The sequence below is a fragment of the Spizellomyces punctatus genome (genome assembly GCF_000182565.1).
Source record: "Spizellomyces punctatus DAOM BR117 chromosome Unknown supercont1.1, whole genome shotgun sequence".
NCBI lineage: Eukaryota > Fungi > Chytridiomycota > Chytridiomycetes > Spizellomycetales > Spizellomycetaceae > Spizellomyces > Spizellomyces punctatus.
The window spans coordinates 91,185-116,011 of NW_015971537.1; the positions used below are offsets into that span (position 1 = coordinate 91,185).

The 24,827-nt window shown below is 47.9% G+C and overlaps 14 protein-coding genes across 15 annotated transcripts; 8 read left to right on the forward strand and 6 right to left on the reverse strand.

The window, feature by feature from the left end:
* Window positions 1-13: 13 nt before the first annotated feature.
* SPPG_00036 (uncharacterized protein) lies at window positions 14-2,457 on the forward strand. Its single transcript, XM_016748372.1, has 4 exons — window positions 14-165; window positions 232-378; window positions 452-694; window positions 756-2,457. Exons 1-4 carry the CDS (start codon window positions 88-90, stop codon window positions 2,304-2,306), a joined length of 2,019 nt encoding a protein of 672 aa, XP_016612342.1. The 5' UTR covers window positions 14-87; the 3' UTR covers window positions 2,307-2,457.
* On the reverse strand, window positions 2,408-4,422 carry SPPG_00037 (uncharacterized protein). The gene is made up of 4 exons (XM_016748373.1): window positions 4,251-4,422; window positions 4,155-4,162; window positions 3,525-4,098; window positions 2,408-3,460 (listed from the first exon to the last, which is right to left on the reverse strand). Exons 3-4 carry the CDS (start codon window positions 3,992-3,994, stop codon window positions 2,515-2,517), a joined length of 1,416 nt encoding a protein of 471 aa, XP_016612343.1. The 5' UTR covers window positions 3,995-4,098; window positions 4,155-4,162; window positions 4,251-4,422; the 3' UTR covers window positions 2,408-2,514.
* A 914-nt stretch (window positions 4,423-5,336) lies between these two features.
* Window positions 5,337-7,294, reverse strand: SPPG_00038 (uncharacterized protein). The gene is made up of 9 exons (XM_016748374.1): window positions 7,111-7,294; window positions 6,881-7,047; window positions 6,690-6,801; window positions 6,406-6,608; window positions 6,290-6,337; window positions 5,951-6,220; window positions 5,774-5,887; window positions 5,677-5,687; window positions 5,337-5,608 (listed from the first exon to the last, which is right to left on the reverse strand). The coding sequence occupies exons 1-9, from the start codon at window positions 7,175-7,177 to the stop codon at window positions 5,521-5,523; spliced, it is 1,080 nt and encodes a 359-aa protein (XP_016612344.1). The 5' UTR covers window positions 7,178-7,294; the 3' UTR covers window positions 5,337-5,520.
* Window positions 7,295-7,624: 330 nt separating this feature from the next.
* Window positions 7,625-8,354, forward strand: SPPG_00039 (glutaredoxin; the record flags this gene model as incomplete). Its single annotated transcript, XM_016748375.1, has 4 exons — window positions 7,625-7,816; window positions 7,881-8,064; window positions 8,131-8,191; window positions 8,256-8,354. The coding sequence occupies 4 exons, from the start codon at window positions 7,625-7,627 to the stop codon at window positions 8,272-8,274; spliced, it is 456 nt and encodes a 151-aa protein (XP_016612345.1). The 3' UTR covers window positions 8,275-8,354.
* Window positions 8,355-8,493: 139 nt separating this feature from the next.
* Window positions 8,494-10,124, forward strand: SPPG_08814 (uncharacterized protein). The gene is made up of 4 exons (XM_016756952.1): window positions 8,494-8,745; window positions 8,808-8,954; window positions 9,022-9,352; window positions 9,424-10,124. The coding sequence occupies exons 1-4, from the start codon at window positions 8,642-8,644 to the stop codon at window positions 9,991-9,993; spliced, it is 1,152 nt and encodes a 383-aa protein (XP_016612346.1). The 5' UTR covers window positions 8,494-8,641; the 3' UTR covers window positions 9,994-10,124.
* SPPG_00040 (uncharacterized protein) lies at window positions 10,003-12,195 on the reverse strand. Its single transcript, XM_016748376.1, has 3 exons — window positions 11,696-12,195; window positions 11,328-11,630; window positions 10,003-11,264 (listed from the first exon to the last, which is right to left on the reverse strand). The coding sequence occupies exons 1-3, from the start codon at window positions 11,860-11,862 to the stop codon at window positions 10,265-10,267; spliced, it is 1,470 nt and encodes a 489-aa protein (XP_016612347.1). The 5' UTR covers window positions 11,863-12,195; the 3' UTR covers window positions 10,003-10,264.
* A 114-nt stretch (window positions 12,196-12,309) lies between these two features.
* On the forward strand, window positions 12,310-13,861 carry SPPG_00041 (18S rRNA biogenesis protein RCL1). The gene is made up of 4 exons (XM_016748377.1): window positions 12,310-12,438; window positions 12,503-12,822; window positions 12,884-13,461; window positions 13,534-13,861. The coding sequence occupies exons 1-4, from the start codon at window positions 12,318-12,320 to the stop codon at window positions 13,664-13,666; spliced, it is 1,152 nt and encodes a 383-aa protein (XP_016612348.1). The 5' UTR covers window positions 12,310-12,317; the 3' UTR covers window positions 13,667-13,861.
* A 489-nt stretch (window positions 13,862-14,350) lies between these two features.
* Window positions 14,351-15,803, forward strand: SPPG_00042 (40S ribosomal protein S8). Its single transcript, XM_016748378.1, has 4 exons — window positions 14,351-14,426; window positions 14,918-15,100; window positions 15,164-15,496; window positions 15,562-15,803. The coding sequence occupies exons 1-4, from the start codon at window positions 14,423-14,425 to the stop codon at window positions 15,666-15,668; spliced, it is 627 nt and encodes a 208-aa protein (XP_016612349.1). The 5' UTR covers window positions 14,351-14,422; the 3' UTR covers window positions 15,669-15,803.
* Window positions 15,804-15,858: 55 nt separating this feature from the next.
* Window positions 15,859-17,011, reverse strand: SPPG_00043. Of its 2 annotated transcripts, none has more exons than XM_016748379.1 (4): window positions 16,967-17,011; window positions 16,823-16,862; window positions 16,346-16,750; window positions 15,859-16,279 (listed from the first exon to the last, which is right to left on the reverse strand). In XM_016748379.1, exons 3-4 carry the CDS (start codon window positions 16,722-16,724, stop codon window positions 16,035-16,037), a joined length of 624 nt encoding a protein of 207 aa, XP_016612350.1. In that variant the 5' UTR covers window positions 16,725-16,750; window positions 16,823-16,862; window positions 16,967-17,011; the 3' UTR covers window positions 15,859-16,034. The 2 variants fall into 2 exon arrangements, with proteins under 2 accessions (XP_016612350.1, XP_016612351.1); XM_016748380.1 differs by having other exon boundaries at window positions 16,346-16,748; window positions 16,933-17,011.
* A 156-nt stretch (window positions 17,012-17,167) lies between these two features.
* SPPG_00044 (biotin-[acetyl-CoA-carboxylase] ligase) lies at window positions 17,168-19,675 on the forward strand. Its single transcript, XM_016748381.1, has 3 exons — window positions 17,168-18,557; window positions 18,626-18,696; window positions 18,754-19,675. The coding sequence occupies exons 1-3, from the start codon at window positions 17,308-17,310 to the stop codon at window positions 19,464-19,466; spliced, it is 2,034 nt and encodes a 677-aa protein (XP_016612352.1). The 5' UTR covers window positions 17,168-17,307; the 3' UTR covers window positions 19,467-19,675.
* SPPG_00045 (uncharacterized protein) lies at window positions 19,501-20,644 on the reverse strand. Its single transcript, XM_016748382.1, has one exon. It carries the CDS (start codon window positions 20,264-20,266, stop codon window positions 19,715-19,717), a length of 552 nt encoding a protein of 183 aa, XP_016612353.1. The 5' UTR covers window positions 20,267-20,644; the 3' UTR covers window positions 19,501-19,714.
* Window positions 20,645-21,416: 772 nt separating this feature from the next.
* SPPG_00046 (uncharacterized protein) lies at window positions 21,417-22,465 on the forward strand. Its single transcript, XM_016748383.1, has 2 exons — window positions 21,417-21,752; window positions 21,820-22,465. Exons 1-2 carry the CDS (start codon window positions 21,522-21,524, stop codon window positions 22,348-22,350), a joined length of 762 nt encoding a protein of 253 aa, XP_016612354.1. The 5' UTR covers window positions 21,417-21,521; the 3' UTR covers window positions 22,351-22,465.
* Window positions 22,466-22,786: 321 nt separating this feature from the next.
* Window positions 22,787-23,862, forward strand: SPPG_00047 (uncharacterized protein; the record flags this gene model as incomplete). Its single annotated transcript, XM_016748384.1, has 1 exon — window positions 22,787-23,862. One exon carries the CDS (start codon window positions 22,787-22,789, stop codon window positions 23,759-23,761), a length of 975 nt encoding a protein of 324 aa, XP_016612355.1. The 3' UTR covers window positions 23,762-23,862.
* Window positions 23,863-23,941: 79 nt separating this feature from the next.
* SPPG_00048 (60S acidic ribosomal protein P1) lies at window positions 23,942-24,769 on the reverse strand. Its single transcript, XM_016748385.1, has 4 exons — window positions 24,592-24,769; window positions 24,263-24,389; window positions 24,077-24,193; window positions 23,942-24,009 (listed from the first exon to the last, which is right to left on the reverse strand). The coding sequence occupies exons 1-4, from the start codon at window positions 24,664-24,666 to the stop codon at window positions 23,996-23,998; spliced, it is 333 nt and encodes a 110-aa protein (XP_016612356.1). The 5' UTR covers window positions 24,667-24,769; the 3' UTR covers window positions 23,942-23,995.
* Window positions 24,770-24,827: the final 58 nt, after the last annotated feature.

Genomic DNA, 24,827 nt, shown 5'->3' on the forward strand with positions numbered 1-24,827 from the left:
GCCGCCGTCGTAACCACAACTCCGCCAGCGCCATAGAACGCAACGGCGGCGGATTGGAGTTACAAAAGCACTCATTGCTGGATAGACATGGATCTCCTCACCAAAGTCAGATCCCAAATAGAGAAATTGGGGCCTAGACGCTCGACAGGGAACCTTCTTCACAAGGTGTGTGCAAAAAAATGGCTTGTCATATCGCCTACTGAACATAACCTTTGTCATGTCCATTTTCAGTTTCAAATATGCTGGGATACGATAAACTTTGAAGTACAGGTGGAATCCAACCTTTCCCGAAATGTAGATCGAACAGAGATACCGCAAGCATTGCAACAAATGCTAGATATCTTGGTGAAGGAGCAGAGTATGGTAGACCGGGGTCTGGTATGTTTCTATATGTACAGTTCACCGTCCTTTTCACTGGATCGAAGGGTGTTTATATTGAAGCAAATCCTAGCATACGACTAACGGCTGTGCTGAAATGTTCTTGAACAACGACATGCTGGGTCAGTTGGTGAAACTGTCGCAAGCGGACGTTCCTTTGGGATTCAGAGGCGAGGTCATCCAGACGATATCTTCACTGATCAGCCTGCTGGAAGGAAAGAGCTTGTTTCATAAATCTGTCAATGGGGCTGCGGTGGCTTTAATGAGGAGCGCTCTGGCGAGTCGGGATCACAAGTATGAGGATGCAATGCTCGAGGTTTGGTTCTTATTAATCGACAATGTGCAGATAAGCAGTGGTTGCTAACGTGAAACCACAGTTAGAGTCCAATATTTCGACAAAGATTCATGAGCTGCCGGCACTGTTGCATCTCTTTTTTACAAAACGACCCGTAACCTCGAACGTATCCACCGAAGCTGTTGGCGGGCTCGTTGGTGCACGAGACGACCAGGACTCGGGACTTGACGAGGGCAGCTACGATTTCCCACTATTTGACCATTTGTTGCGCTACGTGCATATTGAAGGACGACGTGGTGATGTGGCACGGACGTCTTGTTTGTTCCTACTTCAACTGCAGCAGGATGAACTGCAGGATTGCATAGCGAGGAGCGATTTTGCGATTACGGTGATTGCCGGTATTGGCGGACTGTTTTCCCAGTTGCCTCCCCAATTGCCTGATCTGAATCCTGGGGGGCGTCAAGGGTATGCGTTGGTGACTTTTACGAGAGATGTCGAGTCCCTGTGTGGCCTTTTGCGCTTTGTTCAAGATGTACTGGCAAAATGCCCGTCACCGGATACGTGCGAAGCCATACTAAGAGAGTTTCGTGTGACCTTCTTGGAACATGTCGTGCAACCACAGCTAATGACAGCATCGGATTTCGATGGGACGACCGTGGCGGTTTTATACTATATTTGCAAAATGCTTGATGTCGTGTGGGAGGAACGATTTTCCTCTATATTTGTAAGGTTCCTATTGCAAGGTGATGATGTTTCTGACGATCAGGACGCTACCGCGATAGATGACGTTGAATTGCATGTTCGCGATGTCCTCGTTTCAAAATTGAATTCATTATCGGAAGAAGTTGTGACGCAAACATTACGGTTTTTCCATAGCCTCTTGACGAAACACCGAGTACAAGTCTTGGCGCTCCTTTTGGAAACCATGTCCGAACCAAAGTTTGCGGAATTATCGTCCAATTTTACTGTCGATGCTCATCAACATTTGGCCGTCGTTAGGCGGTATTTTGCTCTTATGAATACCGCTCATGCGGCGGTGGACCATGGGACTACCCTAGAAGCGTATCTTGAAGACGCAGAAACTGCACTCTTATCGTCCCGCATGACGTCTCGCGCATCCTCCCCTACAAAAGACAAGACAAAAGGAGAATCCATAACGATTGAAAATGCCGAGCTATTAGAGCAGCTGGATAGGCTAGGTCGCGACGCAACCCTTCAAAAATTTATTGGAAAGCTATCGACTTTCTTCAGCCATTCTATGGAAATCAATCTCGCCTTAACCGGTGTCCTTTCCAAAGTGGCCGCCTCTCCCCACCCTCTCCTTAACCTGTACCTCTTCAGCAGCGACATCCTTTTGGGACCACAACATCCCTCCCTCTATGTCATCATCACCCGTCTGCTCGCAGAGGTCTCAACGAAACGAGCTCAATTGGGCGAAGATGTATTCGATAACCGGTTGGAAATGACACGGGCGGCATTATATGAAGGTGATTGGGTGGAAGGGGTCGGAGAGTTGGATCTTGAAGGGGAGTTTGTAAAGAACGTTGTGGTTTTGGAGGAGTTTGTCAAGGAGTTGGTTGCTGTTTTGGTTACTAGGGGAGAAGTGAGTGCCGAAGAGGTAGCATTCGTATAGCTAGACCTTATGGCAGATGTACATGTTTGTTTTTGTTTGTACCACATTAGTCTGAAACTTTTGTATATAGTTGAAAGTGTTGATGTTAGGTAGACTGCCGGTATCGGAATAGATGCGAATTCAAATTGCGGATTAACGAGATGATCTTTGTAGCTTGATGGTCGTGACGGATTGCTATTCATTGGTTCTTTTGGAAGATAGGGTTGGGTCACATTTCACTGTGCTTCCCGTACGCTTCCCTAGCCAGATCCAGCACATTTTCCACACTAATAACCCACTCTATGTCCCATTCCCACCACCGACCCAAAAACAATTTACTAACAGCCACTGTAACATCGATTTCATCCTGCCCAGCATTTCCAGACAAATGCTTCCGCGTCGGCGGTACAACCCACAAAGCAGTAACAGAGGAACCAAACGGTCGTTTGTCTAGCAGCTCTATAAATTTTGGGCTATCGTGTAGTCTAGATGCTACGGCGACGGAGGTTACAAATCTCGCGAGAAAGGTTAAACACGCTAATCGTAATTTCGGAAATCGCATATCAGCACAGGGCGGTGAAGAAGGTGTTGGTGGGATGGCGCAAACAATAATGTTTGGAAGGAATTTGACGCATACGGATCGGGTTGAAAAGAGTGTCTCAAATAAACCCGCTGCGGAGAGGATGTTGATGAGTCCCGATAGGATCATCTCTTCGTGGTCTGGAGGCTGATAGGTGATGGGATCCATCACTACTGGCAAGTGTTTTCGAACCATATCGGCAATATTTGAAATGACTCTTGTGGCAGATGGTTCACTGAGTTGCCTCCAAATATGGACCCCTCCTCTCAAGTGTCCGGCGGTGTCATCCCCATTAGAATCTGGAGCGTCTGGTTCAACAAAGAGCCTCTGGAGACACTGCAACGCGGCTAGACGGGCATAGATGACTTGGTGCTGAGATGATTGCATCTGGCGATCCTGTCGACGTAAGGGAGACGGTGATGTGGTGGCGAGAATGGTCATGATGCAGCTCAGAGTGCTCGTCAAAAGAAACTTTGCCGGTGCCTCGGAAGACACGAGTTGCGACCCGCGCTGTTCTACACGCGCACAGATGCTGCAGAGATGCAGCGTAAGATCGACCAGCGAAAGCATGCAAAGGATCTGGCATATCCAAGACCTACTCGTAACGAAAATGCATTATTGGAATTGGGTCGCATGTAGATCAAACAGACTGCCACCACCTTTCATCATTTCGCTGCACACGTTTCACGGCATCAAGACCCTCGACCACAGACACAAGGTTTCGACAAACAGCGGTAACTTGGATCCCAAATCTCGTATTTCCTTCGTCGAGCCTTTGAGCAACCTCCGACAAGAGACAGCAACATAATCCAACCGCCCAAACGTCTTCTCCCCCTGCACTCAAACTCATTAAAACCTTGATGACCGCATTCGTTAACCGCTCGGCTTCCTCGCTATCCGTGGGACGAATGTAGGGGAGAGAAGCTATTGAACGAATGAGGGATACGGCGTGCGGAAGGGGACAGGGAGTTTGAAGAGAAGACAGTGTTTTCGTGAGGATGGTAATGAGCGCTCGGAGGTTGGGTCTAGTAGAAGCAATCTCGGTGCGGAGGTTAGTTAGGTGGGTTTGCACTGCTGGGGATAACTCGAAGCATGAAATGAGCGGGGAGGAGCCGGTAATGGAATGCATGGAGAAAGAGTAGACGCGATCTCACGCAAACGCGCAAAGGAGATGCCATCTTTGCAAGGTTTTCTGCCATTGCCGACGCAACATTCTGCAGAAATATTACTTTGCTGGTAGTCGTTGGATTTCAGCACTTCAGCGTCTTGGTGGAATTTTCATAACGTACCTAATGTTCTACATGGCAAACAGAAAGTGGAGATAAATTCGAGAAAATGACTGTTGTGCATAGACCTATGGAAAATATCTGTTTATTTACACCGACCTTTGGAAGCAGCACTTTCTTCCTTCTCAAAGTGAGCCGCCGCTCAAGAATATCGCTTGTTCCTCAGCTCTGCACTTTTGAATCACAGCTAGGGCATACAAGTCTCACGTTTCGGCCAGATATGTAATATATGCCAATGTAAGGTCTTGGCCATGATCGGCTTGTATCTGGCTGGTCGCTTCATGATCAATGAAAGGAACATATTGTCCGATTGAAAGTCCTGCATAGTAAGTAAATAACTTTTCATCATCAACTACAAGTTTGGAGTTCATGTGCAAACGGGACTGCGACTAGTAACCTCCTTTTCGCTTCGAATGGGGTTTCTTGGGGCTTCACTGGGCCAGTAGAGAGTCATTGGACCGATCCGGCAGAAGCTTCATGTACTTATCTATGTGAATCCACAAACAGATCGAAAGACCGGAACCACACCGCTAGGGAGATCATGGGCATGCAGGATTTCTTGTGCAGCGATTAGATGCACCCGATATGATTAAGCATCTACTACATTACGCACGCTTACTTCGAAGCATATGGATCAAATATACTGAGCATCCATCCATTCATAATCTACGATGTTGCGGGCATTCATTCTTTGTACCCGAACTGGTCATCAAAACCCGCAACGACAGAACCATACTGTGCACAAGAGGTTAATTACATGACATATCGACGCGGATTACTGCTCATAGCCATCCTATGCCTCAATGTGAAGGATTTTACTCCCCTTCACGACCAGCACCGTCAACGCATTCAGCAACAGGTGGAAAGAAAAAGTTACCTACGGTCGTCTGGTAAGATACGTCGTGCACTTGTTGCATAGGCCATACGGTTTGACTTAGATTTGGACAGAGGGAACGTTCACTGGCTACTAAATGACCACAATGGGTGATCCGCCCTTCAATAGAGTATTTCTGTCTTAGTTTCGATTTTGACTAGCAATGAAAATATAGACTGATATCTCCCTAAACCCTTTTAAGCGAGACTTCCGCTAGCAATACGTCATTGTATTTTGGGGGACAAGATGTGCCTTGTAGTCTCTGCAGAAAGAATGCTGACAGATATTGGCACGGCCTGCCATTTTATAGGCTGGTATAAAAGTTTGGACATGCGGTTGTACAGATGTTACTGGTTCAGCCAGCTTGAGATAAATTGTATGTACAAACAAAACCTATATATGTCCGTCTTCGTCCAGAAGATCCTAATTATGAGAGAAGGAGAAAATTCGTTGGTATCTGCAGGCTCATGGTATACTCTCCTTCCCCATGCCAGCTTAAGCATTGGAAGCCGACGAGGACGCTGATTTCGCAGGCTTTGTTCGGTAATGATAATAGCTCATTGCTAAGATCAAGAAATTTGCCCTAATATCATGAAGGTATATGTTAATTTGGCTCAAACGCATCTCAACTAAAAACTCAATTCAGCCTACCCTGGAAGAACCTATCGATAGAGCAACACGAAACAATTGACAAACAGGATATGTTCAGAGGCAAGAATGCGGGGAAAGCGGCCGGTGTAATACATACCATTAAATAAAAGGCATAGAATCCGTACGGAGCAGTATTCTTTGGAGGGCTTTTCCAAGAGATGCTGCTTGAAATCATGACTGACAGGTATGCAGCGGTAAAGAGAACCTTGTCCTATGTATGGGGAAAGTTTAGTTGATCTGTATTCAAGAAACGTATGACTGTAGGTTAACATACCATGACGATGCCAATTCCAACCCATCGCACCCTTTGGGCAATTTTCAGCATCTCCTGCCCCCGTAATCTAGCGGGATTGCTCATTTTGTGACTGGTAGCGGTTCCAGCAAGCGTGGTTTGCGTTTGGGGTGTCAATGCAGACGCATCTTGTTGAGGGTTTTGAGTTTGCTTAATCTCCATGTTGAACTGTGAGGTCGACTTCACCGCTTCCACAATGATCGCAGAAAAGTGGATAGAGAATTTGTAACTACAGACTGCCCAGTTGATGAACTACACGCATATGAAAGATATTAAGCTCGGAAATTGCATTTTCATATATTGATAAAGCATGTCACATACCCATGGTATCATCGAACCAAAGTAAAGTAGTGAAGCTATGTTATAGATCTTGAAAGGTAACTTGTTATTAGCCTCAAATGTTTGGCATTTTGCAGCTATACCGAATCATGCTGTACCTTTTGATTCTCCAAGCTGTAGTAAGCAGCACGAACAAACAGAATGGGTAGACAGATTATAAAGACTGTATGTGTTGGAACGAGCAGTGTTTTGCGAAGTCGGATCATTTCTTGTCGCAAAATCTCTTGTTCGTGCATGTCCACCATCTGAATCGTGAATTTGACCCAATGAAAGAGTGTACAGAACGCGGCCACCATAAGACCTGCACGAAAAAGGAGAGGGAAGGATGTTACCCTCTGCTGTGATAAGATCATAACAAATGTCACGCATTTCATTTTCTTACCTTCGGAACCAAAGATCCACACCAATGAATTCAGAACGGATACCGCCCGGCCCTTTGCAAAAACTTCAAGGCTCCCGATCATTAATCCCATGCATGTTATGCTAGTAGCAAGCTGCCAGGCGACACAAAGATGGTTTTTGTTGAATAAAGATTGAGAATATGACCCCACAGCAAGCAGAACACACACTCACATAAAATGCCTTGCTCAAAGTCCATTGACGCCCGACAATTTGAAAGTCACGTATCATGAACACCACCATCAATCCGCACACAAAGCAGGAGAATACAGTGTTTGGAATGCTAAAGGCGAGTACGAGTTTGTTGCTAACGCATAGGTTCGTTTGTAGGGTCCAATGGTCTAGTGTCGTCCCAAATATGGTTAAGAATGATGTGACTTCACAGAGCTGGAAGATGTACTCACCAATGGTATATCCATTGAGATCGTATATTCCCGACAAATCGCAAGGCCAGCTCGAATCTGTTGCCATGACCAAGGTAGTTGTAGTTTAACGTATCACTGAGTATGCTCCAGGAGGGAGACGATAAAAGGGGAGATTTGGTTAAGAGAGTTAATTTTGGGACCGCTCCTCATGTCAACCCGGGTACCAAATGAGGTTTCCCCGTGGATAAAAGCATGACTTGGATGACTTGCTCCAGAGCCTCATCCTGAGGGTATACCGCATATGCCAAACGCCAAGCCATGTCTTATTTACCAGCCTAGTATTGTTTTTTCTAATGAAATGTGCCTCCAAATATTTGAAAATGCTCATTTTCCAGGTCCAAACATGGCAGTACACCATAACAATGCCCAACAAATTACACCGAGAAGCCTCCGGCCTAGGGTTCCTCCGCACCCGAGAATTCCATTGTTTTGCCAATCAAGTCTACCTGGGATGTGCATCGGAATAATGGTATTATTTTAGGAGATCGACCGCATGATTTACAATAACCGTGCCCAAAATAGTGCGTCGAAGTCGGTCGCCGATGATTATGTCATGAACCAGCCCCCGGCAAGCCACGCGATTTCACAGTCATTCCTTTCGGTCTTTGCGCTCGTTGACGTCCGAACGGATATGTTGCCGACCAACAAACTCGTTGAGGATGCCCTCAGCGAGAACAAAGTCGTAGTATGTGTGGTGCCCCTAAATGGAATTGTAGCAGCATCGTATAATCTCCTAACGCTCTCCGCAGGTGTTTTCAAAGACGTACTGTCCCTATTGCACCAAGGCTAAAAGGCTGCTGGATTTTCTTAATGTTGAATATGAATCTTTTGAGTTGGATGAGCGACTTGATGGCCAAGCTATTCAGAATTATCTAAAAGAAAAGACTAGGCAGCGCACAGTTCCCAATATCTTTATCAATGGACAGCATCTTGGTGAGTTTCGTTGTTGCAAGGCGACTGTCGACAAGCAGTGTAATGTACGCATGGCGTACTTTTTAGGCGGAAGTGACAAACTTCATGAGGCTCACGCTAGCGGTAAACTGCAGCTCCTTCTTGCACCGTAGGTCATCAGTTTCCAGTGCATTTTATGGTTTGCTCTCGAGCTAATGTCGCTCCTTGTCAAGAATATCATCATCTCTGTAACATAACAGTCATTAAGATATCATCATCTGTATCATAGATTGGAATAATCATGTTGCGCCATGGCTCTATCGAAGCACGGATTGCACGTCGTTCAGTTGCGTTCTAAAGGACTTTCCATTTGCCTTTCAGGCTGGCTTTCCGGAAGCTGCAACTGCAAGCAGCACTGTGCAGGATGAACAAGTGCATGGAGGCCACGTCCTGTCACGGGATGCTGGCGGGGTGCACGCTCTGTTCCCTTGTCGCGGCGGTGAGATTTTCGGAGAGTAATTGAGGTCGAGAAAGATAGCAGAGTAGATCACACTGGCGCAATCGGCAAAAGCAAGCAAAAGTTTTCAGGCCCTTACGGTCTGCATCCAAATTCCCGTGAATGACATCCCAAACTCCAAGTCCCAGTCTGCATGACCTGAATGATGACTGCTTGCTGCTGATCCTTTCGTACCTCAGCGGCCCTGAGCTTGTAGCTATTACAAGGTGAATAGCCCTCCAGACAATGTGTGAAATCAGCGTACTAAAATTTGTTATCCGAAATTTAGAACCTCTCGTCGCATTCGACAAGTAGTTGAGAGTCCTGAGCTTTGGCGGCATTGCGCGATCAGCGGGCAGGTCTTGTCTGCAACTGCGTTTGTGGAAAAAGCGCTGTGTCCTAGAGCCGCGCACGTCAAGGGTTTGACATTGGTCGAGTAAGTGTGCATGTTTGATAGCATAGTAGTACATGTCCCGCTTTGGACTGACATCCTCGAACGACAGCGTGTGTGCTCCTCCACTTTTACCACCAGATAATGATCTGTCCCGACACCTCGTAACAACCTTCTTTGCTGCTCTTGATACCCTTCTCTCCAAATGCGGAAATAATCTCCATACCCTCGTCATTAGCGACACAGACGAGTCCTTCTTCTTTAGTAATTTTAATGTCTTGTTTGAAAGTGTCGCCCAGTATGCGCGGCACTTGAAGCGAATTGTGTTGGCTGGGACCGAAGAAACGGTTTATGTTGGGGATAGCAATATGTTGATTCTGATCATGGGATGCGGGGAAGTGGAAGAGTTTGTCGACGCCCAGGCGTTTGGGATGACCGCTCCGGTAGGAAAATTTCTCTTAGCTTGTTGTTCGCTGAACTTCTTTGTTAAATCCTTATTGGAATGCCCCGCCAGGCTTTGAACATGATGGTAGATGGCTGGAAATCTCTCCGCGCCCTGTCTCTCAACACTGAACTTCAGCATATCCGTCTCTTTACGCTGAACATTGGCCAGTTTCGATCCCGACTCAGATCTCTGTCAGTCACACATTTTTGGGAACCCCTCAATGCACAGGAAAACCTTTTCGCTTTTGCGGAAGCGTTGAAAAAGTTGCCGGAGCTGTCGCGCATTTCCATCGATTTACAAATGACAAAGTTTGCTGATGGTTTGCGCGCGAGTGACTGGGAAGTGATTTTGGATGCATGTCCGAATGTTCGAGAGGTGGAATATGTGGTATGCATTGAGGCATATTTTGAAGATATGGAAGAGGTTGCTCTTTCTGGGACGGAATCCACCCAGACAGTTACGGGCGAATACTTGCATTCGTGGTCCTCGGACGACTCGAAAGCCCTTCTCGATCGGGTTCGAGTTGAGGACGCGAGAAACACAACCGCACATCAGAGACGGTTCTTTCACATCCTGGACGAGATCAAGGTGCTCTGCAAAAAGCGGCGGATTCGCCTTCTACTAAAATGGTCCATATAGAAACCCTGTACAAATAATAGCAGCATCCTTGTATATAATGTAACAAACCAACACAATTTGCAAATATCCGAAACAAATAATCATTGTCCTTTATATAGATAACACCAGAGTCCCTTAATGCTACATTTAACGCAATTCGTACGCTATAAAAATCCAGACACAAAGTCATAAAAGAGAATATCATCCATCCGCAAAGCACCCAATTCTCATCAGATAAATAATTTGTTTTGCCTACCCGCCTACTGGCATTGTTTGCTAGTCAACGATTAAGCTAGGGTATCTGTCGTTGACAAGTACGTCGATGCACTGGCCCGCGGTGACCGTCATGGTATCCGTTCATCATGAGAGAGTGCGCAGGGTGATATGCTGAAAACGAGGCGGCCCGCGGCCGATTCATACCCACCAGAACGTGATCAGGAAGGCGACGATGGTTGTCTGGCACCGACAATTGGTGCAAAGGGTTCCAGTTTAGGCTCGGACCGACGGTAGCCACGTGCTTTGACCTTGTCTCTTCACCCACTTTGCCCCATGTGAAACCTTGCCTCTCATTGGGATGGAGGCCAGAACCAGGTCGCAGGCCAGAGTAGGACAGCATCTTGAGATGACTACTTTCGACCCTTCCTGGATGTAACGATGTGCCCTTCAAAAGCGCCCACGAAGCCTGCAAAAGATTATTGGAGGGTATTTGGGGAGTCTCCGGGCTGCTTCCCGCCGAAGGACTGTTTACGAGTGTCCGACTGCCAGGAGTGATGTGTCCATCAGCAGGAGACCCATCGCTGAGAAAGGAGACTTCTTCCTCAAATGAGGATTCATTGACCCAAGTGTTCTCGTCCTCTTCTTGTGTGGCAGCGCGCACCGGTGGCGGTTTGGGCACTCCAGGCGCAAGATCGAATGGGCGTGGCCAAAGGCGAGCTTGCGACTCGGCCAATAACATCTCAAAATCGTTTCTAATATCAGCGTCTAGTTGTTCAATGCTCTCACGGTTTAGGAAACTGTACTCTTCATGTGCCTTTTGCACGAACCGGGGGATGGGCGCCGGCGGGTACAGCTTTGGCCCGGCTTGATAAAACGGCTGAAGATTGTTTAGGTTGTTCATCATCAACTTCTCTCGTTCAACAGTAAGGAGGTCTTCATCATCTAGTTTAGCATTTTTAGCGTAGCTCACTACGAGGTTTGTCTCTTGGCGGAGTCGTCTCCAGCACTTTGAGGCTGCTTGATCAGTCTCAAAGAATACGTAACCGTATTTCCCGTGAAACTCAACTTTCAAGAAGCTTGATCCAAAAAAAAAAAAAGATTAGAACATACACAGAACAGGGCATCACAGGCATGCTTACCCAGGGAAAGAACGGAACACTTTGCACATCTCTTCCTTTGAATAATTTGTAGGCAAATGAGTGACATGGATGACCTTACAGCGGGAGCTCTCTTCTTCTGGTTGCGGGTATGGAACTTTGTAGTTTTTCTGTGCAGGCTCGAGTGTGATGACACCTTGAGGGGCTGGGATGGACAATGCCCGCCGGGCAGACTCTGGGTCAACGAAGCGGACAAAACAGTAGTGATCGTAGAATGCAAAGAGCTCAAATCCTAGGTAGTTCCGAAAGTACAGATAGAGCTCTCCTCGATCAGTCATCCCTGGGCTAGTGAATCAAGCGTTTTGATGAGATACTTTCAAAGGCATTAAATTGAAGTAGCGACACTTTACCGGTATGCGATATGCACCGTATTGGTGTCCGGTTGCGACGAAGGGACTTGCATACGAGTGGGACACGAGACAGCTCTTGGTCGGAGCTGGTGGGTGTACATTGGGCTGTAAACCGTGTTGTTGTTAAGGTTCGGGTTGGCAGACTTGTACATGTTTACAGGTTGCATATCAGCTCGCCAAGATAACTTTACAATTAAATAGCAAAGAGGAACAGCAAGTATGTAATATGAGAAAAGGAAAAGAATTTATCGGGAAAAGAACAAGGCGAAAAAGTGCTGACGACAAGTCAAAAGGACTTTGTCGCGGCGGTCGTCGTCAGAAAGCAATATGTACAGAAAAGAGAGCGGATTGCAAATAAGAAAATAACACGCGGCGCGTTGAGGGAAAGCCAGCTCTATCACCACGGGCGACAAAACGACGGCATCAAGGGGGGGCACGATGGGGGGGAGGAGGAGGGCGAAATCGGCAGGATGGAAAAGGGGAAAACGAGGACACTCCACGAAGGATATCACACTTCGCTCCGTCGAGTCCGAACACTGTCCAAATTGGGTTACATTACGCTTAGTATGAATTCTTTTTGTCTGCAACGCTTTGAAGGTTTCTTCTTTGTGTTGAAAACATCATGCTGCGGTTTGAAGGCCACAATTACTTTCGGCAACGGTTGCTGCTGGCGACTCTCAGCAACCAGCCTGTTCGCATTGACAAGATCCGGTCGGAAGACGAGGACCACCCGGGATTGGCTGGTGAGAAGGAGGCATCGTCCAAAAGGGTTGTCGAAATGTCAGCTAACAACATGAAATTGTCTAGACTATGAAGCAAGCTTTCTTCGCCTGCTGGAAAAGGCCACGAACGGCGCAACCATCGAGATTTCGTATACGGGCACGACAGTAGTATACCGTCCAGGTGTCATTATCGGCGGCAAGGTGCATCATGACTGTCCTCCGTCGCGGGCCATTGGTTATTTTTTGGAACCCATGATTGCACTTGGACCTTTTGGCAAATATCCCTTGCAGCTGACACTGACGGGTATTACGAATGATAATGTGGATGTATCTGTGGACTCTTTGAGAACGGTTCTTTTGCCGCATCTGAGACGGTTTGGTGTGGAGGAAGATTTGGAGCTAAAGGTGGGTTCACATGCTGCCTTTGGAAACTGCCAACGCTCTTAACAAACTGCCGCTTTTGTAGATTAGCAAACGAGGAGCACCGCCAAAAGGGGGCGGCGAGGTCTTTTTCCGCTCTCCAATCGTGCGCCAACTCAAACCCGTACAATTTATTGAGGAGGGCCAAATCAAACGCATTCGAGGCATTGCGTACGCAACTCGAATTTCACCACAAATGGCAAACCGAACTGTTGAGGCCTCTCGTAGCATGCTGACACAGTTCATCCCGGACGTTTATATTTACACCGATGTCTACAAGGGACCGGAGAGCGGTTTATCACCTGGATATGCGCTGACACTGGTCGCGGAATCAACGACTGGAGCATTGCTTTCTGCAGAATGTGCCTTTCAACCACGGCGACCGACAACCGGTGTGGATAATGGCGACGAAGCGAGTACACGAGGCGTGGAGGCCATGCTTGTAAATGACTACCACTTTGCGACCCCAGAAGATCTCGGCGTGCATACAACTCGAGTTCTCCTGGAAGAAATCAAAAAGGGCGGATGCTTTGACACTGTGAGTCAGTGGCTGGGCGTATTGTTCTTGGCGCTTGGGCCAGAAGATGTTGGTAAAATCCGCATCGCAAAGCTTTCTCCTTTCACGTAAGCTATCACATCTGTTGTCATCATCATTTACCTTGCGATGCATTTTCTAACGTGTCTCTGGATCCATAGAATACAATACCTGCGCGATATCAAGACTTTCCTTGGTCTTACCTTTAAAATTACGCCTGACCACAGCAACCAGACAGTAATATTGACCTGTCTTGGGGTTGGGTACACCAACGTCAACAAGAGGGTCGCATAAGTTTCTTAAGGGCGATAGACTCGTTTGTATAGTTTTTAATAGCTGCACCTTTCCAGTAGATTGTATATAGATAACGCGTATATGCTTAGATCCGACAACCCAGTGTCATACTGCTGTGACATGCGCAATTGAAGGAAACAATAGCTTTTTGTACACACGAAGGTGACAACAGTACGGCAAGGATGACTAATGGCAACAGACAAAGAGGCATTTGAAACAAGGCAGATGCTGCCGATAATATATTTCCAATGCACTCAGTAGTTACAAGTTTCGATGCGAGGTCGATTCCTTTTGGTGACAGTCTCATCCTTTCTTACCTACGATGGTTAGAAGCCTTGCATCAGTAAAGAAACAAGGACGTGTACAGAACTAGCAGAATTGCAGGATGCGCTCAGAACGTGATAATATGGCTCCTATCAAAAAGTTTGTCTTCAAAAGAAGAGCCGAAGCTGGTCTTCCAGTGCAAGGATGTGTTTCTTCATTGCGCATCCCACCCGCATACTCCCAGCTATCCTTCATAGCTTACCTTTGCGTACATGCGTGTTCCTTCAATCAGTCCCCGATGCAAATCAACAAACCCCATTCCTAGAATAAACTTGGCCTTTTGCCTCAAAACCGATCTGCTTATGTAATTTTTCCTAGCCATCTGATTGGCTGAAATCGCGCTCGTCGTGACCCGTTGGATTAAAAGTCGCTCTCGGCAGATCAAAGCAAGTCCCTCCTTTCGCTTTGTCCACATAGTCGAACGGGGCAACTATGGGTAAGTTTCTGAGGGATTTCATCCATCCATCCATCGGTCCATCCATCCGTTTGACGTTGAAAGGAAAGAGAGCGTTGGGGCGGCGAGGCGAAGGAATAGTGTGTGGTTGGAGCGAGTGGACAGGAATGGGACGAGGAGAGCATGACGAGCGCACATGTAGAACATGTGCATGCTACTTGACGACAAGCTGAGAACCTGAAGGGGGGGAGAATAGCATGGGAGTTGAGAGAAGCAGAATGATAGCAAGCGAGCGTCCTCAGTTTGCAACAATGGCATTGAAGTGTAGATCTGGCCAAGTTGAAGGCGACAAGCTGGAGCAGTGCGTTGTTGTAAATAGATAGAGCGTTGAAGCACGGACATAAGGAGAGGACACCCAGTCGTCAGCTTACATTACCGGTGGATGGGCGAAGACGACAAGTACCGATGGAATGGACTGGAATGAACTGTATCACTTTGTTGCGAACCAGCGCTAACTGCAATTCACTTGTTAGGTATCAGCCGGGACAGCCGTCACAAGCGCGCGCACACTGGTGCCAAGCGGGCCCAGTACCGCAAGAAGAGGAAGTTCGAACTTGGTCGTCAGGCTGCCAACACCAAGATTGGTGCCAAGCGTATTCACACCGTCCGTGTGCGTGGTGGAAACATCAAGTTCAGGGCCTTGCGCTTGGACACTGGTGAGTTTGTGACAGATATCTCTGCTCACTTCAATGAACAACACGACTGATGAACCATCTTAGGTAACTTCTCGTGGGGATCTGAGGCTTCCACCCGCAAGGCTCGTATCATCCGGGTCGTGTACAACGCCTCGAACAACGAGCTTGTTCGTACCAACACCTTGGTGAAGGGTGCTATCATTGAGATCGACGCTGCTCCCTTCCGTCAATGGTACGAGTCCCACTACGCCATTCCCATCGGCCGTAGGGCACAAAAGACCGGTGCGGAGGCGACCGCTGAGGACCCTCTCAACAAGAAGCGCTCCAACCACGTTCTCCGCAAGATTGAATCCCGCAAGGAGCAGTCCAAGGTTGACCAGGCTCTTGCGGACCAGTTCGCTGCTGGTCGTGTTCTTGGTGGGTTTTGTTTTTTCCTTGATTTTCCCTTTATGTAATTCTAACCGGGTTTGCTGTCTTTTTAGCACGTATCTCCTCCCGCCCTGGTCAGTCTGGCCGTGCTGATGGATACATTTTGGAGGGGAAGGAGTTGGACTTCTACGTTCGTAGGTTGAAGGCTCGTAAGGCATAAGAGAATTACAATTCCATTTATTTGTGTACAGAACATGCCCTTTGGTTGCGTGACCGTTGTGTTGTTGTGATTGCATTATATTGTTGCCGCATGTCTTTTTAAAGATGGTTTGCTCCTGATTGGAAGTTCCTACTGCTAAAACTCGCATGTTTGCCCTGTAACAGGATGTCAGCACAATTTGCGCGTGTTGCTCAAGACAATTCAATTTCGGGACTAATTTATTGAAATAACCGACATTGCTGCTGAACCAGCACCAGCGCCTTCTTACAAATGAGGGGAGGAAAACCACAAATTACCAATACAATAACGCTACACACACACGTCTCTATATTTGAATTGAATTCAAGCCCCGGGAATAGCTGCATTTCATTCCAATTTGCCCGTCACCACCATCCCATTTGCAGCAGTAGGGTCCTGCACGACATGAACGGCCCCATATCCACCATACTTGACCAAAATCGGTCGAATCGCTTGACGGTAAACAGCCAAGGATCCATTGCGCGCAAAGAGCCAGTAGAGGATGAGCATTTTAGGAACGTAGTAGTATCGGATGTAGGACATCACTTTTTCGTGATAGGTGTCTAGGAGGGTAAACAATCCAAAAATGGACCCTGTTTGGGAAGAAATGCATGAGGCAATGCACTTTGCCAAGACAAAATCTCAAAAGGCACACGTACAATAAGTTAACCACCGTTCATCATCATCAGCCTCGGGCCGCTCGACTCCCTTGATGCTCTGCCAAGCCGGATATAATACACCGACCAAATTCGTCAACAACAAAGGCTGCCTCTTGAGCATCCTCCTGAGCCCAACCAACGCCACCGCGCCAGCCAGGGCGACAACGGACATGGGGGGTATACCCAACTTTTTGTGAATGGCGACCAACACAGCGTTTTGGTGTGCTCGGTGTTCAGTGGTGGCCACTCTTGGGAGCAGGCGCGTTCTCAAGAGGGCAAAAACGGGGGCGAGGGACGTGGCTTCACCCTTGGTTATGGTCCGGGTGAGGAACGTTGTGGCGGGAAGGGGCGTCGGGGAGGTGATGATGGGTTCCGTCATGTTTGAAGGAAAAGGGGGTGGAGTCTCTAGCAAAAAGTGTTTTTTGTATTCTTATCAGGAAATGGTTGTAACCCAGCAAAAGATTCCAAAATACTTACAGATCAAAAGAAATACGGTGGGCAGCGGGTACTTGCTTCTCTACCAACCAAAAAGTATGGTGGTTAGAATCTCGCTAGCACTCTCAAGACAAAGACGTTCGAAAACAAACCCGCAAAACTCAAGACGATGATGATGTCGCTCACCTTTTGGCAAAAACCTCCGTCGTCGCCCCTTTAGTTTTTTTTTTTAAAAAAAGTTAGCGGTTGAAAGTCGGTCAGAAACGCGTGAAAATGCAAGTCATGAGAGCTGCACAATGTGGTTGTGATGGATGGAATGTGGATGGAGGGCATTGTCTGGTTTGTTCTGGTGGGAAGGCTATTTGCAAGTAATTGTTGATCGGCTGACGACGACGACGACGACGACGACAAGAAGGATAGCAACGACGATAGTGACAGTGCTTGTTCGTTCTTTATTTACGTGTTCCCGCAGTGTGGGGTCACCGCGACCTTGTCGTCTTTTCCGAGGCATTACCACTGGTATCCGCATGAACGTTTTAGTGTACACTGGGCCAGGCACTGCCCGCGGCCCCGTCGACAATACCCTGCTCACTCTCAAATCCCTCCTCTCCGCCAACTACGATGTCATCCCCGTTGATGCAGACACCCTCCTCAAGGAACCATGGCAAGACACAGCGGCGTGTTTGGTCATTCCTGGCGGGAGGGATCTCCCATATGTCGAGCATTTAGAGCCACAAGGAACGAGCGTCGTGAACGATTATGTGAGAGGCGGGGGAAGGTTTTTGGGGATTTGTGCTGGAGCTTATTTTGCCTGTCGTAGAGTTGAGTTTGAAGTCGGGAGGGAAGGCTACGAGGTTGTTGGGAAGAGAGACTTGGGATTTTGGCCGGGGACGGGAAAAGGGAGCATTGCTAACGGGTTTGTGTATGGGAGTGAACAGGGGGCAAAGGCTGTGGATGTGAGGGTTGATACAAAGGTGCTGCCCGGGTGGGCAGGTCCAGAAGATCTTCATCTCTATGTCAATGGTGGACCGTGGTTTGCACTGGACTCGGATGTCAAGGCAGATGATCAACCCAACATCTTGGCATGGTACACTAACTCTTTGGAAAGCATGACGCCCAAACCCGCCATTGTTGAATGCGCCATCGAAAAAGGCCGCGCAATCTTGTCCGGACCTCACATCGAGTACCGTATCGATACCTCAAAGCACAGCGACCCGGACGTTCAACGTATCCTGGAACCCTTGTCTGCATCGGAATCGCTGCGTGTTCAGCTTGTCCGCAAGCTTCTGGAGAAACTGGGCCTTAAATTGAATGAGGAACAGCATGTCGGGCTTGTGGTTGAGGATATCCTGCGACCCAAGTTAAGTTTGATGCACTTGTGTTCGGATGAGGGCGGGCAGCGCTCGATTCATAAATTATTGGACGGACTCTGTGAAGGGAAGGTGGGTGACGCTGTGGAGGTTGAGGATAGCGTCAATGTTCTCCGATTCCAGCGGTCGAATGTGGGTGACGAAGCAGTTGTGGACGATCTAGCTAGCATGACCCTTGCCGACCACGACGACGCCACACCCGACGTCAAACCAACGGTGAACATCATCATACACTCGCCCCCGTCTCTTCCCAGTCCACAACAAGTCCCGACATTTGATTTGGCATATTACTTTTCCGTGCTGGCACGGGCGCGAGAGGACAAGCATGAACGTGCAGCAAGTGGGGGATTTGGCTCGAGCATTCTGTACGGGGAAGTCGTTGGGTCCACACAGACGCTTTTGGAAAGGTGGGTTAGAACTCAAGACTTGTAACTTTCTCCGTTTCAACGGGCTGAGATCCGCTCATGCGATATAGAAACCTCAAGCTTGCATCCAAGCTTCCCAACGGATTTGTGTGTGTCGCCACGCATCAAATAGCTGGCCGAGGTACCTATATATGATACTTCAGCTCCTCCTTCATTGTATAACGAATCATTTTTCCAGGACGAGGGCGGAACTCGTGGATATCCCAAACAGGATGCCTCATGTTCTCATTTGCTCTTGAACACTCTGATGCACGTTCCGTGATATTCGTCCAGTACCTAGTTGGGCTGGCGATTGTCGAGGCAGTTCGATCGCGACCCGGGTGTGAGGACCTTCCAGTCCATCTTAAATGGCCAAACGATATTTACGCGCGCACTGGGGAGGGACCCGAAGGGCTCAAAAAGATTGGAGGCATCCTCGTGTCGTCGCACTTTAGTGGAGGTGCGTTCCGAATGGTCATTGGATGCGGTTTGAACGTTACGAATCCCCATCCGACCGTCTCCCTCGATGATGTGATTCGCGCACATGCGCGTCGATTGTCGAAAACGATTGCTCCCATTCGCCGCGAAGAAGTGTTGGGGCGATTCATGGTCTGTTTTGAGGACATGTACAAGGAGTTTGTTGATGCAGGACGAATCGAGTCGAGATTTGCGTACGCTTTTGAACCATTTCTGGAACGGTATTATTCTGCCTGGCTGCACAGCAACCAGCTCGTTACACTCGGATCGCTTGGACACGCTCTTGGGCGGATTACAGGTATTGATAAGAGTGGATTGTTGAGAGCTGTTGTGATGGAGGGTGAGGATGGAGTGACTGTGGGGCAAGAGTGCTTGCTACAACCGGATGGCAATAGTTTTGACATGATGCGCGGGTTAATTACCCGCAAGCTTTGACGAGTCGCTTGAAGGAAGAAAACACTTATGTAGAAATGATGCATCGAACGTATATATATTCTCTGTCACATCCACTTTGACGAGTTGGCTAAAGAAAGAAAAACACTTGATATGTAGAAAAATAATGTATCGAAAACGTTTTATATATATATTCTCTGTTTGCATTTTTGAATTGTATTTCTGTAGAATATATACACACACACAAAACCGTGTTGTTGGGACGAGCCTTGTTTAGACCCAACGACCCTTTATTTCTCTTGGGTCTGGAAGAAATTGACAGCTTCCAATGTCATTCCTTTACGCTTGGCCCACTGATGAGCATTCCAACCCGTCCTCTTTCCCTCAAAGACGCTCAACTCCATCCTGTCTTTTTGACGGTACAACAAAAAGACATATCTGTGCAGCCCAGTGCCGGTCTCGGGCTGCGGCTCCATAAACTCTGTCAGGTCCTCTCCTTTGTCAATGTTGCTGCCGGGAATGTTGGCGACGACCCAGTGGCGAATTTCACCTTGCGTCGGCTTTTCACGCGATGGCGCATCAGGATCGACCATGATGAGGGTATAAAAGGCGTTTTCGTCTGCTGGCCACGACGCTGCGGGGGCCGAGAGACAGGCAGCAGAAGAAAGCTCTTTTCCCAGTGCAGCCTTTTTTCCGGACGGGAATTTGATGTTGAGCTCATAGGCAGGCTTGAAGTTGAGGGAATCTGGAATGACGTCTGGGATGACACCGTTGGATGTGAGAGCTTTTTGGAGCTTTGCGAGCGCTGCTTGAGCTTTTGCTTGAGCCTTTTCTGCGAGCATGGTGGTGGCAGACTTTTATTCAAAGAACAAGAACGGGAGGAGGACACTATGGGCAGAACTACGAACGAACGAAACCAAAGGAGCTAAAACAATGGAATCGATGGAGCCAAATGGACGAGTGAACGCGAGAGAGCCAAACTGTAACTATTGTGTGCAAGTTGGGATTTTTGAGGGGGGGGGGGGGGGAATGAACAAGCCCTTTTTATAACCCTTCGACTTTTACACGGAAGGAACCTCAGCAATGATCGGCTCCCCCCTTCCTAAAACTCAACAAAAAAAAGGGTTACATCAAAGGCGTCACCTGGCCCTGTGTTGCTTTCCACCAACCTCCACACTTTACAAAACAAACCCCCCCAGCAAAAGAAAGCCCTTCCTTGTGGGCCAATAACCACCAACTGGAAGAAACGCAAAGGTGGCAGATGACCCTCAGCGCCCTTCATTTGATGACTCATCAAACTTGACTGTGCCACTGACGCGTTTGTCCTTCTGAGACATGTCCGAACATGTGACCTTTTTATATAGTTTTATTATTGAAGAGTTTGTTGAATATGCAAAAGGGAGTTACGAGGAGGAATGACTGGCAATTGGAAATGCATCTACAGAGCTTTTAGCATATCTATATATCGTTTTGTTGCAAGGTCGTTATTTATCTAGTTGGCTTGTGCTGATCAGGGAGGGAAGACAAGGGCCAGCAAAGGGGGGAGGCGTTCAGTGTTTGCGTTGTATGGTTGTTTTCTTGCCACATTTGGTGCTCACACACACGCCTTGTTCACACTCGCCCTTTGATTGTGTGTGTGTGTGTTGTCTTTCAAGGTCTTTTGTCTTTCAAGCGACAGAACTGTACACTCAATTCCATTGCTATTCATTTTGAACAAGCAGATAATGCCAATTCCCAAAACCATGTCATCCAGCTGTATAAAACACACGCACACACACAAATAAAACACGAATCGTATTGCCATCGTCCATTATAATATATGATTGCTCACGTACGCTCACGAGGGATAAATCATGACACCAAAGTGTTTCAATCCCCAATGCTGAGCTCTTCTTTTGAGTCGCGCGCGCGGCTGATGGCATATCACGTGATACATTAAGTAATCGACATGACATCATGATCTCATTACGCAATTGGAACAAGTTAGATCGACACGAGTGTTATAAAAAGGAGCTGTTTGTAGGGATTTTTTTTTTCAAGATTTCCTACCACAAGCATACACGCATACGCACGCACAAGCACAAAGTAACGAACGTTATGTCCTCTGTCCGCACCATTTCCCGCTCCCTCCGTCTCCGTCCCGTTCTCCGCGCACCCCAACCACGTCTCACTCTCCAACAGAGATGCTACGCATCAGGAGCCAAAGCCGCCAAACCCGGTGCTTCAAGCAAACTACTATGGACAGGAATTGCAGCGGCTGTTCTTGGTGGAGGGTATTACTACATACAGCAAACCCCCGGTAAAAAGAAGCTTGACCAAGCTGTCGATGTATGTCATGTTATTGTTTTTTTTTTTTTTTACTAGAAGGAATTTTTGCTCATGTCTTGAACTTTAGAGCGCAAAATCCGGTGACGTTCGTCAAGCAGCCGCACAGGCCACCCAAGCCGTCTCCGACTCTTATCCCGAACTCACTAAAACCCTTTCCTCCCTCCTCGGCAAGGAATTTGGTGATGCGGTAACAAAAGCCCTCGACGCAGCCAACAAGGCCCGTGACGCAGCTTCCAAGGGGTTGGACACGGAAACAGGCCGTAAGCTCCAAGAACGCGCCAAAGAGATTGAAGAAGGTGCACGGGCGGTGTTGCGGGATGCCATGGAGCTTCGCAAGCAAGCCGTCAAAGAACTCGGTCCTGCTGCTAAAAAGCACTATGAGGCTGTCAAGGACTCTATATCCGCTACAAAGGGGTCAAGCTGGGATACGGTCGAGACGGGTCTAAAGGCTTTGAGGAAGGAGGGATCGGAATTGTTGGAGGAAGCCAAGCAATCACATGTCGGGGAGGAATTGAAAAAGAGAATCAAGGATTTGGTTGCCAAGGCGGATGACCTGCGGAAACAGGCTGAAGCGTATTTGCATGACAAGCGTAAATAGATGTTATTGTATGCGTGTCCTCTTGTACCATTTCTTTTTTTGCATTAAAATCTGGCTTTCCGATCTGTTCGTTTGATCGAGAAGGTTGATTATCTAATCCAAATGCTGGCTGGCTTTCCACTCTTGCATGCCATTACTCTGACGTTTTCACACCAATGTCTCAAGAAGCCCTCAACACCGTATTAACTCTCTCGGAATCGTTTAAATCACCATATCGGCTATCGAATCCTCTCTTGCGCACCATCCTCTCCAAACACCCCCACCTTATATCCGAAGCACAAACTCACCCCACTCGCGCACGCATCCTCGTGCACCCCTCCCTCCCACCCTTCTTGACCGCTTTCCTGCAACTCAAGAAACAGCATGGCACACGTACAGAACAGACCGTGTACAGCGGTATTAAAACATGGCAAGACCTCGTTAAACGACTTGTAACATGTCGTCCCTATGTTTCTTTGGAGCCTCGGATACGACTCTATTACGGGACATGACATCCCCAAGTGGATCAGAATGGATCAAAGTCGGTACAGAGTCGGAAGGTCTCATACACATGAAGGACTATTTAACGTACGAAGAGATGGGTGTCGCGGCCTTGCTCGGCTTGTCTGCCCCAGTCTTTTTTGTCAATGCTGGAAGGAGATACAATCGGGGAAAGTTGGGTGAAGACGGGACGTTTGAATCAAGTGGAATTTATACAGCCTTGGTAGGGGCTCGATATGAAGTCCCTGGGAAAATGGAATGGCGGCATACTTTGGCTTACCCGGACCAAGAACCAATCACTCATCCATGGACGATGCTCTATGATACACATTCTTTGCAAGAGGATCTTGATCCTACCTTGTACGCACCGATTTCGAAATCAGTCGCTCTGCACATTCCTTCTTATATTCGTCGGATCAGGATTCCATTGGACAATCTATTGCTTGATGCCAACGACAGAGCTAGAGCTCAAAACAAGCGTGCCTATGTCCATGTCGTGGGACTGGGATTGGGCGTGTGGCAGATCTGTCAGTCACAGCCTCAATGGTTTGTCCGGGCCGCTGCCGAAGCCATACAAGCGTATCGGTTACCTCATGTAGGTGTGCTAAACTTTAGCTGGTTTCCCGAAAATATAAATGAATGCGGCGGGGTCAAGAGCGGACAACAGTTTAGGACAGACAAGGGGAACGATATCCGCATCGAATTCTCAAAACGAGATCCTGCACAGCAATTAGAAGCTAGAGATCAAGACATGCTGTTGGTGGCTTCGTTTGCCTGGGATGCCAACAGTTATGTGGGCAATGAGTTTTGGACAGGTATGCTGACTGCAAGCGGGGATCCCGCGGCGGCAGCTTGTTCGACCATCGGAGAGATCATGAACCCAGACATTAATCCGTTTCTGCTGGACAATATTTGGGTGGCCAGCGAGTGACGCGCGGACAAACTCATAATGTCAGGCATTTAGAATATCACTAGTAGATATCCCCTCGTACAGGAATGAGACGCGCGCGCAGGTGTTGCTGGGTCTGACGCACAAGTAGCATTGGCCAATTTCGCACTGTGCGAAGACCCACATTGATCCTCCTGTCCACAAGTAAACAGAGAAATAGAGTCACGATAGATATGTATATTAAACGAATAACCGTTAAAATACACCTCAGGACGCTTAATCGAAAAGACCTGTTGAAAATGAAGTTTGTCAATAACCCGTCAATCTCGTCAACTCAAACACAACACGACAACTCACCGAAGCCCATGTCGTCATCAGACTCCTCCTTGGCTTCCTCCTTCTTCTCTTCCTTGGGTGCCTCAGCAGCGGCACCACCGGCAGCAGCACCACCAGCAGGAGCGGCAGCAGCAGGACCTACAAGGATATAAACAAGGTCAGAAAACAAAAAGCCACAAATCACTCTAGTGCAATCTGAATGCGTACCAGCGGAACCAACGTTGAAGAGGAAGTCACCAACGTCCTTTCCGGCCAGGGCCTTGGCAAAGAGAGTGGCCCAGATGGGCTCAACTTCCACACCAGCGGCTTCGATCAATGAGTTGATCTTCTCGGCCTATAGTAAAGAAAAGCATGTTTAGTTGTCTGGTTGCTGAAAAAAGAGATCACTCCTTTGGCCATTGGCGGTATCTAGTCCCTTTGCCCTCCCACCACCACCATAATTCCTATCACACTCTCCTCAATCATTGCGCTTCGTCCTTTCAGACTCCATGCTCACTCCCAAAGGCCAACCCCGACATGGGCATGTAAACACCTACCGTGATTTCGACACCGTCGTCGTGGAGAATCAACGCCGCGTAAACGCAAGCAGCCTCAGCAGTGGACAAAGACATGACGGATGGATGGATGGATTGATAAAAAAGGATCTGTGTTGCAAAGCAAGCGTTTAACCCGAAGGAGCAGTGCACTCGAGATCCGTGTGTGGGTGGGGAAGGAAAGCAGAAGGATGGATTGGGAGAAGAGACTTTAAAATGTGATGATCACGTGGACAGGG